At 39.5% G+C, this 14422-nt stretch overlaps 1 protein-coding gene across 4 annotated transcripts in view; it reads left to right on the forward strand.

Moving 5' to 3' along the window:
• The window catches only part of LOC124149834 (potassium channel subfamily T member 2-like), a 98023-nt gene that overhangs the window by 39936 nt on the left and 43665 nt on the right, over positions 1–14422 (forward strand). For all 4 annotated transcript variants that reach the window (XR_006863170.2, XM_046521631.2, XM_046521644.2 and 1 more), the window contains exons 5-10: positions 5660–5768; positions 6222–6296; positions 7765–7851; positions 10044–10147; positions 12122–12308; positions 13667–13831. Coding sequence is in view for 3 of the 4 variants with exons in the window: in XM_046521631.2 (XP_046377587.2) it covers positions 5660–5768; positions 6222–6296; positions 7765–7851; positions 10044–10147; positions 12122–12308; positions 13667–13831 (727 nt within the window). In the remaining variant the exon portion in view is untranslated. The remainder of the gene's footprint in view (positions 1–5659; positions 5769–6221; positions 6297–7764; positions 7852–10043; positions 10148–12121; positions 12309–13666; positions 13832–14422) is intronic.

Below are 14422 nucleotides of genomic sequence, written 5' to 3' on the forward strand. Positions count from 1 at the left end.
CATAAATCATTTGCTGGTTTCTTTATTGTTCTAAGTCCAGCCTCCATTTTTGTTCAGTATGTAGTGGTGAAAACAGGTGACCAAGGGGTTGGAGGTACTGTAATTGTCAAGAGAGGGTGGGGCGGGGGGGGGGGGTTCTTATACAATTTCAATAAACATTTTCTGTAGTAGTCACTAGGCAATTATATGCCCCTTCTGTAAGAAATTTGTAATAAGAGATACGAAATGTTATGTCAATTTTCGGCCTAGTTACATATTAGTCTTGATTGGTCAGAGGTGCTTAATAGGACGAATACGGTAACCTCAGTTTTGGTCCTTAATCTGTCAGGACAAAACCCGTACTTACTGGTGTCACCACAGTGGTAAATATCTACAACCTTCATCACTCCAGCTCTCCTCCCGCTGTCAGATATAACGGAAATACTGTTCAAAGCAGCGTCAAAACCCAACTCACTCACCAACTCAGTATGTGTAAACTTGAAGTGAATATAATGCAAGGGCTGTGATGACTGATCTAACTACCAATTTATTGGAACAGTCTTTGGTCTGATGAGTTAAAATGTCAGTTATGGAAGTCAACAGACATTATTTAATGAAACAAAACTGTTAATCAGAGTTACCTCCCTTATATCTCAACCCACTTCCTCAGCCATCTGTTAAATGGGGACTGTACTTAAAACACATCTGTGACGTCATTCTATTGTTGGAACGCTCAATTATTTTTCAGGAATGGAGAGTTGCTTGTCAACTGTACATTATCTTGAAGCAGCATTTGAATTTTTCAAATATTTTCACCTACAGAATATTTTGTCAAAGTGTAAAAGTAGGGATGAGTTTTAAGTAGGGAAATATCCTCGAAACTCTTTAAAAATTAAGGGGCCTCTGCTCCATTATTTTTAAGGAATGGAGAGTTACTCGGACATTCCCCTCTACATCTGGTATATGGGAAATACCCGACACTGAGGCATGCTGGGAGGAACTCTCACAAGTAATGGAACAACTATTCTAATAGTATCGCAATAGTGTTTTATTAACTATTGCATTCGGATTGAAATATTCAAATACCCAAATTGTCACCTCTTTTGTCTTTTTTGTATCTATGCCTCATTTTGCAAATGGATCATTTGCTGTCCTAAGAATATGTATATATATATATGGGGTTTGTGGTAGTCAGAACACTGGATGTGCATGTATGCAGTTTGAGATGCATCTAACAGTTGGGTTTCTTTTTTAAGAGTTAAGATTATCTAACACCACAAAAAGTTAATCTTGCAGAGATGCATTGAGATCAACTATTTCCTTATCCAAAATTGAACAGAGTACTGAAAAATTGGTGATTTTTAACATATTTATTAACCAGGTGTTTCAGGTGTAAACAGCAATTCAAAAATATGAAATTCATTTTTCATGTGTGGAACAAGATCTATGTTACACTGCCTGATATGTCTTTTGAAAATCATCCAAAAAGATTGCACATTGACACAAGAAGAAATGAGTTCATATATTGTTATGAAGAAAACCGATATTTCAATCAAGCTGTAAAATATTATGGCCTTTTATAACTGACCTGCATCACTTCGGGCTTTCCTCCCACATTAAGCTGACACGCCGTGATATAACTGGAATACTGTTAAAAGTGGCGTTAAAACCATCTCACTCACTCACTATAACTTATGAAAGATAGTCTTTCCATTCAGCTCTGAGGGTGATACCATCTTTAACAACAAAACCCTTTTTCCCATGATTATGTATTCATGGGCTTAAATGTTTTTACAGTCAACAGTTCAAGACCTATGTTGACATGAGAATAAACAGATAATGAGGTACTTAGTCAAGGGACATTACTCAGAGACTATCCAATGTATTCCTGTTGTGGTGTCTTGTTCCATGACCAATCTGTCCACAAAATTTGTGTCATTCAAACTTTTTTAATTATATATCTAATAGTCCTACGGTTCAACACAGCAAGACACTTTGTTAGAGACAGGACTTAGTAATATTTGATTGATTAGTAAGTGCAACACTGTAGCACTTTGATGGAGATAACAAGATTGAGATTGACATGAATTATGGAAATGATGTTTTCCTTGTCATCATGGTCATCTGCCTCAAGCCTTACCTACAATGGTGGCCGACACAATGGCATTACAGGTTGGAATTAACTTACTTTTCTACATAAGATATGAGGAATTTATGTTAAATTATATCATCAAGAGGTGATGGATGTGTAAGAAGATAATTCACGGGAACAAATTGGATTTGTAATAGGAGAGCTTTTGAGACAGTTGAAACTGATCCGGTAAGCGATACACTTTAGTTTTTGAAGCAGTTGTCATGTATGGTACTCTTCAGGAACAGTACGGAGGCTGACCAAGTACACTGAGTTGGCAATCTATGGCTAGTGGTTGTGAAACACCAGAGGGGTCATTTACCTTGCTTTAACTAGAAAATATGTCTGAAACGGTTCCCTATCAAGTTGGTTTTGTAAAGCCACGTGGAAGAAGCATGACATAGGTGTGATGACATCCAGACACAGAACGTGGTTCCAATTACAGCGTTGTCATCAAGGTCGGTGGAAACAGGTTCTTCCCACATCATGCCGAAAGGACAAGGTGAAAAAACATGCTTTGGTTTATGTGATGGGCAAATCATTTGAATTTGTTTGTTCCAGAAGTAGAATCTCCATCCGAAATCAACAGCTTCGTGTGATTTTCCTGTATTAAACCATGTCATGGTTGATATATAAATTCTCTATAATTTTGCATAATGACCTTTAGTTGTGTCAATTTTACACGTTCAGAATAGTCAATGTTTGTTTGTTTGTTGTTTAACTTATGATAGCAGTCTGTAAATAAAAAAGTCTGTACCAGATAATCCAGTGATTGACATCATGAGCATCAATCCACACAATTGGGATACAATGACATGCATCAACCAAGTCAGCGAGCCTGACCACCCGATCACGTTAGTCGCCTCTGACGACAAGCTCAGTCGCCTTTTTCGGCAAGCATGGGTTGCTGAAGACATATTCTAAGCCAGATTTTCACGGGTTAGAATGGCCAATGAATTCATGGCTCACAATCAACTGCAAGAACAATAGTGTCACTGACCTTTTTGAGTAGCTTAGTTGGAATTGTTGCCAATGATGGCCGATCATGTTCACATATTCACTCACTTAATAACAACCCTGGAGAACCTCAACAGTTACATCCTGTTGTCATGTTTTTTTATGGTGCTGTGGTACTTGACTTTTTAAAAATAAAAAAAACCCATATCTTTTATGTTCCACTATGTGAATAAAGGGGACCACTTGGTACAATACTTGCTATAAAATGGTGTAACAAGCAGGGTTGTTGCCATTGAGAAGGGATGTCACTAAGTTATGTAACCTCTTGAGACGTCTGCCTCTTACACTGTGCCGGGCTGTATTCAAGTGCAGACGCGAGTCTAGTCTCAGGGGAAACATACTAAATATTTAGACATTTAGACATTTTATTTAGGTGTGTGGATTTTGGAACAAATCAGTAACCCATTCTGTGGTATAGATTCAACAAACATAACACCAAATGCAAATTGTTTTCAGTTTTAGAAACTCATATCACCTGTATGTTAACCTGTGATCACGAAAGGATACCCTTCCTTTAAAAAAGTCTTTTTCTGCATTTGAAGTGTGACATCCTTATTATGACAGAGTGATCGATTGGCTCTCCATTTCTGCATTGGCTACCTGCCCTTGACTTACTGTTACGAATGAAAGAGTGGCTTGTTAATGTCAACACTATATTTCTGTATTGTAGATGTTTGGCACTTGCTATCAGCTTCACAAATCATCAGAAAGCACTACAATGGTTTAATGGAGAGGTTAATTATTTCTTTGGTGTAAACCTCTAGTTTCATTTGATTTGTTCCAGGGCATTACGGACTGAGTTGATGTGGTATAAGATCTACTCTCCTCATTTTTCTCTGATTTATATTATTCTCTTTATAGAAGATTTTGTAAACTTTTATTTTTACAGTTGGCATGATTGACAGTTCAAATAAATCTTCAAGGGCAAAATGTCTTCTCTTCTCATCTCAGTTATAATGCACAGGGGGCGGTCGGGTAGCCTAGTGGTTAAAGCGTTCGCTTGTCACGCCGAAAGACCCGGGTTCGATTCCCGACATGGGTACAATGTGTGAAGCCCATTTCTGGTGTCCCCCGCCATGATATTGCTAGAATATTGCTAAAAGCGGCGTAAAACCATACTCACTCACTATAATGCACAGAATCAGTGACATGACATTAATGTAACATGTTATAACATTAAAATCTTCATATTTCATTATTTATGATTGAAAACTTAAAGAGCAAGTAAAGTCAACTTAGCAACTTTGCAGAATTGAATACTTTAGGGGATACCTAATCACAGATGGTTGACCAAAAGTAAATTTTGAAATGGGAAATACAGTAAAACGGAGGATAAAAACGACAGGCAAAATCATCTCCCAAACGAAAAATTCCACCAATGACGGGAATCCCATCAGGAGAGGTTAAAACCGGTTACCGGTGTTGGACGCGCTGAGAAATTTCAACAATAGATCCATGGGAATGGAAATGTTAAATGTGAAATTGGAGAAATAAAATGATATTTTATACAGTGCTCATTCTTTTCATCAATTGTTATTTTATATTTTAAAGTAAATGAATGCTGGATGTACGGATGTATATTGATTAAACAGAAACAATGGGCATTATCCTTGACCAGTTGCTGGACTAGCAGGAAGTCAGGGTTTATGGTACCCAAACAGGATGTTAGTCGTGAAAAGCTACAGACATGAATCAATATTTTAGTTATTCACAATGTTCAAGTTCAAAGGTTGTTTCACACACTAAGCAATGTGAAGTTTGTAGCATAACAGAAATATCAACACTTTTAGACTGACCACTTCCTGACATATCCTTGTAGCTGCTTAGCATCACAACTCAGCCAACATATCAGCCAATGAAAGCACTGGTCACACATTGCTGCGTCGTTGCTCGCAACACTTTTAGACTGACCACTTCCTGACATATCCTTATAGCTGCTGAGCATCACAACTCAGCCAACATATCAGCCAATGAAAGCACTTGTCACACATCGCTGCGTCGTTGCTCGCAACACTTTTAGACTGACCACTTCCTGACATATCCTTATAGCTGCTAAACATTACAACTCAGCCAACATATCAGCCAATGAAAGCACTTGTCACACATCACTGCGTCGTTGCTCGCAACACTTTTAGACTGACCACTTCCTGACATATCCTTACAGCTTCTAAGCATCATAACTCGGCCATCATATCAGCCAATGAAAGCACTTGTCACACAACGCTGCATCGTTGCGCTGGTAGCTTTTGGTCACGCCCCCGAATAGTTTTGGAATCCGTGTGATTTCCGCACTTTCACTTGGACATTTAAATACCTTCAAAGAATATTATGATAATTTTTGTCTCAGAATTGACATAATGTATTTGTGACAATTGATATTTGCAATAAAATCAGTCATGTTTTTCACTTTACTTACCCTTTAGAAATTGTGCTGCACTCAATGAAAGAACTGAAATGTGTTGAAATATTTTTTATGCGATGAAGTTTTATTTTGATCAGATGTTATGGGATGTTGTTATTTTTTCTTGACAGGTATGTTATACTGTGGGTGTCGAGGCCACTGGCGCTATGGATTGTACAGATATTCCTGGCAATCATCACTCTCATCAAGGCCCTGCTACAGATCTATGTCATGACGAAGGTATGGAGGAGCAGACACAGGACTGGTGATTCTGAAGAAAGGATATTTAGATTTTGATTGAATTTGAAAATTCTGAATTACTTACTATTGAAGAACCTACTCCTATTTCATATTATTCGTTCCTGAACTGATTAATGTTGCAAGTTTCCCACCAAGAGTCAGGATTTACAAAAGATGCATTGACCTAGGAGAGGTAAGCGGTGATTCCTCCTGGCGCAGAGTCCGACATACGTAAACTATTTTGGTAGCCAACAGTAGTGTCAAGGTCAGGTCACTTGCCAAAACAGCACTTCCAAAGCCAACTGCAATAACGTAAATTTAAAAGAACTATTTTTTTATGCTAGTATATATTTCACCATATATCTCTTTTCATTTTATCAAGTGCGCCACTTTATTAGCATACCCTTTGCAACTACTTGACAGTTCTTACACCTCACATTCTTCATGTTCCAGGGGAGGCGCCATGAGAACATTCTTCAGCCAGGATTCCTGCTGGAGCTCTTCTGCTCAGTTCCTGTAATAGCCACAGTGAGTAAATACACCAGTGAAGAAGTAGACAATTGCTGAAACAACATACAAGGCATCTTCCCGAGGCAAGGGTGGTGGTGGAATTGGGTTTAACGTCGCGTCCAAGATTATTGCACTTATATAGCGACGTGCATGCACGTGTATGTGTGTGTGTGGCTGCTTGTACTAGTCCGGACTGATGCCGATTTATAGTGCTAGCTCACTGAGATACCATGCCGCAGTTTAACATGAATACCCCACTCAGACACAGTATACTGACTCCGAGCCGACCAGTCCTTGTTTTAGCCCCTTAATGCCGAGCGCCAGACAGGGTAACAACAAGTACAATCTTTTAACGTCTTTTTGTATGACGCGGCCCGGGATCGAACCCCGGACCTTCCGCTCTCCGGGCGGACGCTCTACCACAAGACCACGGAGGCGGTCCCGAGGCAAGGGAGTTAACTGACTATAAAAGTCCAGTTTCCACCCTTGCCGAACTAGTCTGGTATTATGGAGTTACATTTTGTCTGGACTAACGAGTCTATGCATAGTCCAATCAAAATTGCGCACCGAAATAAAAATCCGGTTTGTAAACTGTCGTGCAGATTTCTATCGATTGCAGGGTTTGCAAAGCATGTGCACCAGCAACTCGTTGTCAGCAGATATTTTCCAAATCTTTTCATGTTTTTAATCAAGGTGCTCACGTGATTTGATGCATTTCGCGATGTAAGACCCGTTTTATCACAATATAGATCTTGATTATCGATCAGATCGACCTGACTGAGCGCCACCATTTGGTGTGAAGCAAATGCAAGTGATACGAGAGGTGGAATCTGATTGGTCCATAGGAGAGGCTTAGAAGGGACATAATTGGTAATAGCCACTGGTGGCGCAACGATTGAGCCCAGTAATTCCAGCCTAGTTCGGCAAGGGTGGAAACTGGACTTTTAAAGTCAGTTAACTCCCTTGCCTCGGGAAGATGCATACAAGGTGCCATTGTATCACTCTATATGAATACCTTGAGAGCTCATTCTGGCAGTCTCTGGTTTGGTGCTACTAGCTCAAAAAGCCTACCTCCTATGAGAACACAGGGGTTAATTAAACTGATACCTAACACTGAATCCCAGTTGAAGTCATTGTTGTTTTTAAAAAAATTGACTTTGTTAAAATATGTTTCTGTTCACCCAATGATAAATGGGTACCTGGAAGGATGTGTGGAGAAATTATTCATAGCAGATTGTATGCTATACTCCCAAAAGAGTTGAGAAAAACATTTGAACTTACACTGTCTAAATAATTTGTGATGGACATATTTGCATTTAACTAAATCAAATGGGAATAAGTTAAACGACTTAGAAATTAGAAGACAAAAACAAAATTAGAAGTCTATATATCTCCAATTCATGTCGTCTTTTGTGTTGTGGTGCTATATGTATTATTTATATTTTTAATTGTTATGTTCGAAATAACCTAATATCTGCTTCTCCAGGTGGCCTACCCAGTCTTGCTGAAGGATCTGTTCCTGCCCATCTTCCTCAACGTTTGGCTTGTCAAGATGGCGCTGGAGAGACTGTTTGTAAGTATTTCTGTGAGATGAAAACCACAGCATTGATCAGGATAGAGTCAGATGTACCCTGATTTAGTCTTTTTATCAAGGCCAAATTGATTTCATCCTAGAATCTCTGGATCCCAGGATGCAATTGGACAGAAACATTGGTTAAAACATGACATATTAGATTTTCATCCAAGTGTTCCTAATATTTGAACCGGGAGGCATTTTGTTTTGGATATGAAAATTAAACAAATTGTTCAAGGAATCTCTTTGGTTAGCTGTGGTGATGTGATTAATATGGATGTGTATTCAGTGTTTGGTAGGACTATATATAGGGTGTTTTTCATTGAGTTCAGAGAGAAGACAACACATATGGTGATTTTCCTCCCTTGTTGGTACTGTTGGTTCCCACCCAGCAGCTAATGGGTACCCGGGTGCCGTTGTATGAAACAATCTTTGCACTACGACTGTCGTTAGTTTATGTTAAGGTATGGGAGTTACAATCGCCTTAGCGCTAAGATCGCTTTGTGCAACGGCACCCAGGTAAATGATATCACTTGCTTCAAGCATATGTAGTGTGGTATCTTGTGCTTTATAATGTCCGGTTATTATTATATACAGGGTAGTATACTCGGACCCCATGGTACCGCGGCATTCATCGTATCGCGGCATTTGTGATTTCCGGTAGTTCACGCGGGACACGCCTCTTAGTGGCTGTCTATTAATGCTAATCAGTAACCAGGAAGTGCTCACTTCGTAAACAATTTCAATTTCCTCGGAATGTTCCGTCTGCTGTAAGTAAGGAGTTATTAATGCGTTGATACATATTTCTGGCATCTGTTGTAATATTGCCTTACCCCCATATATCAATGGCCAACGATATAACCCGCAGTTCCCCAAGTTAACTTTCTCTATCGACCTGAACTAGATCATCTGCATATTCATGGCCACTAATGAGGTAACGGAAGTTACGTAGTCCGTACATTTTTTCCCGCTCTGTGCCCAGAATCTATTGGAAGATCATAAGGGCCATAATTCCAAACTTAGAAATACGTTCTTCACTAGTAACCAAAAGATAAATACATACTTAGGGTATACTAGGAGTGATTTTTATATATTTATTGTTGACTTTTAACGTTTTTCCATTATTGTGACAAATTATTGTCATCCAAATTGTTTTAAACAATCTTAAAATATCATTTCTGATATTTTGATGTTGACTTATAAAAATATTTTTCTCTTACTTTTCGGTAAATATGCATTGAATACCTATTGCTGATAACACATTTCGAATTTTACTTGTGCTGTCTTTGCACTTGTCTGGACAAATCACTGATATCTGGCATGATCATACTAAGTGGTTGGTAGAATTATGTCCTCTTTTTGTCCAATTCGGACCTCCATACACAACTTTTCTCTGTACCGCGATACGATGGAGTTCTCTCCCTTGTCAAACTGAGCGCGAGGCCCGGCTTTTACTCGGAGCTACTAATGTAAATAATGAACTTTTATCAGTAAAATATGCATTGTTTGATATAATGAATGATATCTGATGTAGAGAACACGAATAATCATAACGGTTAGTGAGTGCATTTTGTTCCGCTCAGCGTACATGACAAGTACCGCGATACCCCGAGGTTGCAGGCTACTAGGTAGGGCTGGTCTACCACATGACCATGCAGAATTTGCAGTTGTGATACGTTACGTGACTTTCTGTGAATCATTTTAACCTGTCCATGGATATGCTTTGATGGAATGTCGTTATAAAATGTCAACGCCAGAGGGTAATCTGTCTTGATGATCTGCCACCACAGATTCCAGTAGGCGCCAAAGGAAAAATAGTGGCGTCATCACTGTCTTATTTAAATCATGTCAAGCCTGGGTTCTGCCCAAGTGGGAGTTATGGTACCCTAATGGTCCAAGCCTTCTGTCATGATGATGGAAGACCCTGTTTGATTCCCCTGGTGGATGGACTCTGAAGCTCTGAGCTTCATCCTTGGTGTCTGGCATCATCGTGTTGCTGGAACATGTCTGCTTGTTGCTGTCAACCTTACTAACTGTAAGGATCATCATTTCCTGATGATTCAGCATCATTTGGTGGCGGGACATTCATCTACTTTCTTCTCATACTCTAATAAAAAATGACAGTTTCATGCCAGTATGTTTTTTCAATGACCACCCTGATCCATGGTGCCTTCAAACCATTTCCGTTGCAGAATGACCTTCACCTTTCCAAGCAGCGATTCCAGACCATATCTGTGACATTATCACAACAGATTCTTCTACTCAATGTCACTCTCTTCTGTCTCATCTTTACTACGTGAGTTACTTCCCTTTTCTCAAGGCTGTGAGTGTTTCAATTAAAGATTAAGATTGGTGTTTTAATTACTTTTACTGCATTCACATTGCCTGTCGATTCTATAAATATATAGATGTCTCCATTCTCTTTGTTTTTCATCTTGACTTAGCCTCATTAGCTGTCCTTCCTCTGGCTGTGGGGATGTTATGAGGATGTCATGGCGAGATCATTGAGATTCTGGTTGTTTCACTCACTTCACTGAATATGTGTCACTGATGCACCACAAAGTGGAATAGGGGCATGGGTGGCCCAGTTGTCTAAGGCGCTGCGATTTTCTGTGCAGAGTTGTGTCCGGAAACCTATGATTGTGGGTTCGAATCCTGGTTCGCGCCGATTATGTTTCTAGGTTTGTCAGCACCATACCCGTGCTTGTGGGTTTCACCGAAGTGGTTAACGTCTGAGACCTGCATTACTTCGGGCTTGCCTTCCACATTAAGCAGACGCATCGTGATATAACTGGAAAACTGTTAAAAGCGGCGTTAAACCTCCCAATTACACACAGTGTAATAGCAGCTTTAATGCATATACATTGTATACTGAAAGAGGAATTTGTTATCTTTATCCATGTAGTCCTGAAAAACACATTATGATTGACTGCATATCCTATTTCCTCTAACATAATTAGAAAACTGGGGGTTACAACATGATGTGGTGATGATCTTGTGATGATGATCTTTTGATGATGATGGTGTTGCAGTCTCAGATCTTTTGCCCCAATATGATACTTCTCTGAGTGTGGATTTGAAAACACATCCATGGAGGGTGATCTTCCTGTTAGCCAATCAGCATTGAGGCTTCTAAATTATCGATACAATTGAGCAAGTTTTCACAAAAGGATATCTGATTTCTGTATCTTGAAACCCACGTACCGTATAAGACCGTAGATAAGCCGATCTCATAGATCAGCTGAAAGTATTAATTTGGTCCTTGAAATCTGTATGAAAATGTTATGTGTGGTAGATAAGCCGGACCCCCAACCTAAAACGACGTCTCGTCATGATCTGTCATCAGAAATAGAATATCAACAAGTCCGTATTGAATTATGCAAGTTAATCCTGTCATTACACCATCAGTTATAAAAAGTTCATCGTCTATCTAGACTCATGTTTGTAATCTACGTAATCTGTTTTATTAATTTTTACCAATATTTCATTCAATAATTTTTACAGTCATTTCGGCAAAATTGTGTGTCCCTCCGATACTTACAACTTCCGTTTGCCCAGCTCCATAACGTCTGCTTTACCACTTACTGTGACAGCACTTCTTTCACATTTCACCGTCAAGGATCATTCAGTGTTGACCTGATGTTACCTGGACCGCCTCCGTGGTCTAGTGGTAGAGCGTCTGCCCGGAGAGCGGAAGGTCCGGGGTTCGATCCCCGACTGCGTCATACCAAAAGAGGTTAAAAGATGGTACTTGTTGTTAGCCTGTCTGGCGCTTGGCATTAAGGGGCTAAAACAAGGACTGGTCGGCTCGGAGTCAGTATACTGTGTCTGAGTGGGGTATTCATGTTAAACTGCGGCATGGTATCTCAGTGGGCTAGCACTATAAATCGGCATCAGTCCGGACTAGTACAAGCAGCCACACACGCACACACACACACATACATGCACGTTGCTATATAAATGCAATAATCATGGACGCGACGTTAAACCCCATTTCACCCACCTCACCTGATGCTACCTTATTGAGGTGGCCTCAGATCTTCATGCAGAGCGGTATTGTATCAGAATAAAAATCTGATTATAATTTGTCTTGATGGTATTGATGATGGAGGAGTGAAAGCATCAGTCATGGCTATTGTAGTTGGCCTTCATGATGAATATATATGTTGTATAGTGATTATTATGTTGATGATCATGATGATTATTATGTTGATCATGATGATTATATGTATTGAATATTTACATGTTTGGTTTATCTTTGTGTTGACAGTATCTGTGGCATCCAGCACATCCAAAGATCCAGTGCACTTGTGAAGCTCAACATGTTTGAGTCTGTGTACTTTGTGATAGTGACCTTCTCAACTGTCGGGTATGGTGACATATCCCCAGACATATGGGTCGGTCGCCTCTTCATGCTTTTCATGATCTGTGTTGCTTTTGCATTCATACCAAGACAGGTAAGTGACTAGAGTGGTCATCTACCTTGTAACAGCTTGTTTTAATGAACGAGAATCAAATAACCTGACATTCGTGAACAAATTGCGAAAAGACAAAATATGACAGATAAATTCTTCCTTCAATTAACCAAGAAATTATTCACTGTTATATGATTTAAATTTATGTATGTGCAACACTTAATCCTAACCAGTGTGCATGGGTTGTGTAATAACTACATAGAGTTGTCCTTAGTCATGCCAGGATCTGCTGATAGTGATTTTGAACCCAAGATTTTCCAGGATTGTTGTGCAGAGTTGTGTTACTTTGGTGCATCTCTTGGCATAGGGCTGAATCCATGATGTATCCTGATAATGTTAAAAATCCATGACAGGACACTTTGGTCTCATCAAACTGACATTCAGTGATTTAACTGAGACAATAGTTGCATGAACCCAATGCAAAAGCACTCATCCAACCTGACATAATGATAAAGTTGCATTCATCATGTTTCCCAGTTCATTAGGTGTGTGTTGTGTGGGCACCTTTAGATATGTCCAAATAAATATGTATATTCAGTCTCATATGATGCATACTTTAACTAGCTGTCATGTAAAACATTGTCTATTTTGTCTTCTTGAAAGCTGACCAACAGCTCCGTTCAATTATTAAAAAGAGACAAAATACTACATTTTTCTTAGTTGAAGCAAGAAATAACTATTTTCTATTCAAACATAATTTAAGGGAATAAATCCCTTATACCACGCCATGAACAAGTCAGGCTAAACATGGATTTCTGAGAGCCAGAATAAGTCCCTTATATATATATAAGGCAAGCTTTTTCGAGTCAATGAAAGTCATGTGACATACCACAAGTTAACCTAGGCTCAATCGAACAGTCCTTTTCTATCAATTTTGATTTTTTTAATATTCTTTTACAATGTATTAAAACATGTAAGATAAATTTGTTATAGCAGGATCACTCGAGGTACATGGGGTTTCATGCGTCCCTCGTTAGATTGTCTACCACTTACCTCCGGCTCATGGTACAAAACCTAAGGTGGGATGCATTAAATCCATGTTCCCCTCGTGATCCTGCTACAACTTATAATGTACCCTTCAATAGTCTACATATCTGAGGGTGGTCGGGTAGCCTAGTGGTTAAAGCGTTGGCTCGTCACGCCGAAGACCCGGGTTCGATTCCCAACATGGGTACAATGTGTGAAGCCCATTTCTGGTGTCCCCCGCCGTGATATTGTTGGAATATTGCTAAAAGCGGCGTAAAACCATACGCACTCACTAACTCTATATATCTGAGAATTATTGAAATGTTGTATATCATTTACAACATTGGAAAGTCTGAGTACCCTATGTTCCTCAGCTTGAAGAGATCGGCTCCACCTACGTGCAGAGGAAACAGTCAGGTGGGGAATATGGCCGCCGGAAAGCTGCGCGCAACAAGCACGTGGTCGTGTGTTCCACTTCGCTCACCACGGAGACTGTCATGAACTTCCTGAATGAGTTCTACGCCCATCCTAAACTGGAGGTATGTATATTGTATAGCGTCCACTGCTGAAACATTGTTGATGAGCAGAACCATGTATTTTGAATTATTGATTTTTGTTTATTAAAGTATCAAATGAAACAAACATATATTTACCAAAATGCCTTATGTGTCAATTAGGATTTCATTCTCTCTTGACCCAAATCATTTCTAAAGTGTGAACATGATCATAGTAACAATTTTTAACGTAGATGTTTATGATGGTGATAGGAAACTAGATTCAACAACGATGTATGGTCATGTAAGGTTCCCCACATTAATTCAACAGAAAACAAAACAATTCAGAAATTCCAGAACATACCATCAGAGACAAGCAGTCAAACCATGTGAGCATCTTAAATGTTTTTTGAGTATTGCAACATCTGTTGGAGCCAATGTTTCTGTGTGGACTCGTGAAGATTTCGGGGTAGAATAGGTCTTCAGCAACCCATGTTTGCCGTAAAAGGTGACTGTGCTTGTCATAAAAGGCGACTAACAGGATCGGGTGGTCAGGCTCGGTGACTTGGTTGATGCATGTCATCAATCCCAATTGCGTGGATCGATGCTCATGATATTAATCACTGGATTGTCTGG

This window comes from Haliotis rufescens, unplaced genomic scaffold, assembly GCF_023055435.1.
Source record: "Haliotis rufescens isolate VD_foot unplaced genomic scaffold, xgHalRufe1.0.p SCAF_1, whole genome shotgun sequence".
In the NCBI taxonomy this organism is placed as follows: domain Eukaryota; kingdom Metazoa; phylum Mollusca; class Gastropoda; order Lepetellida; family Haliotidae; genus Haliotis; species Haliotis rufescens.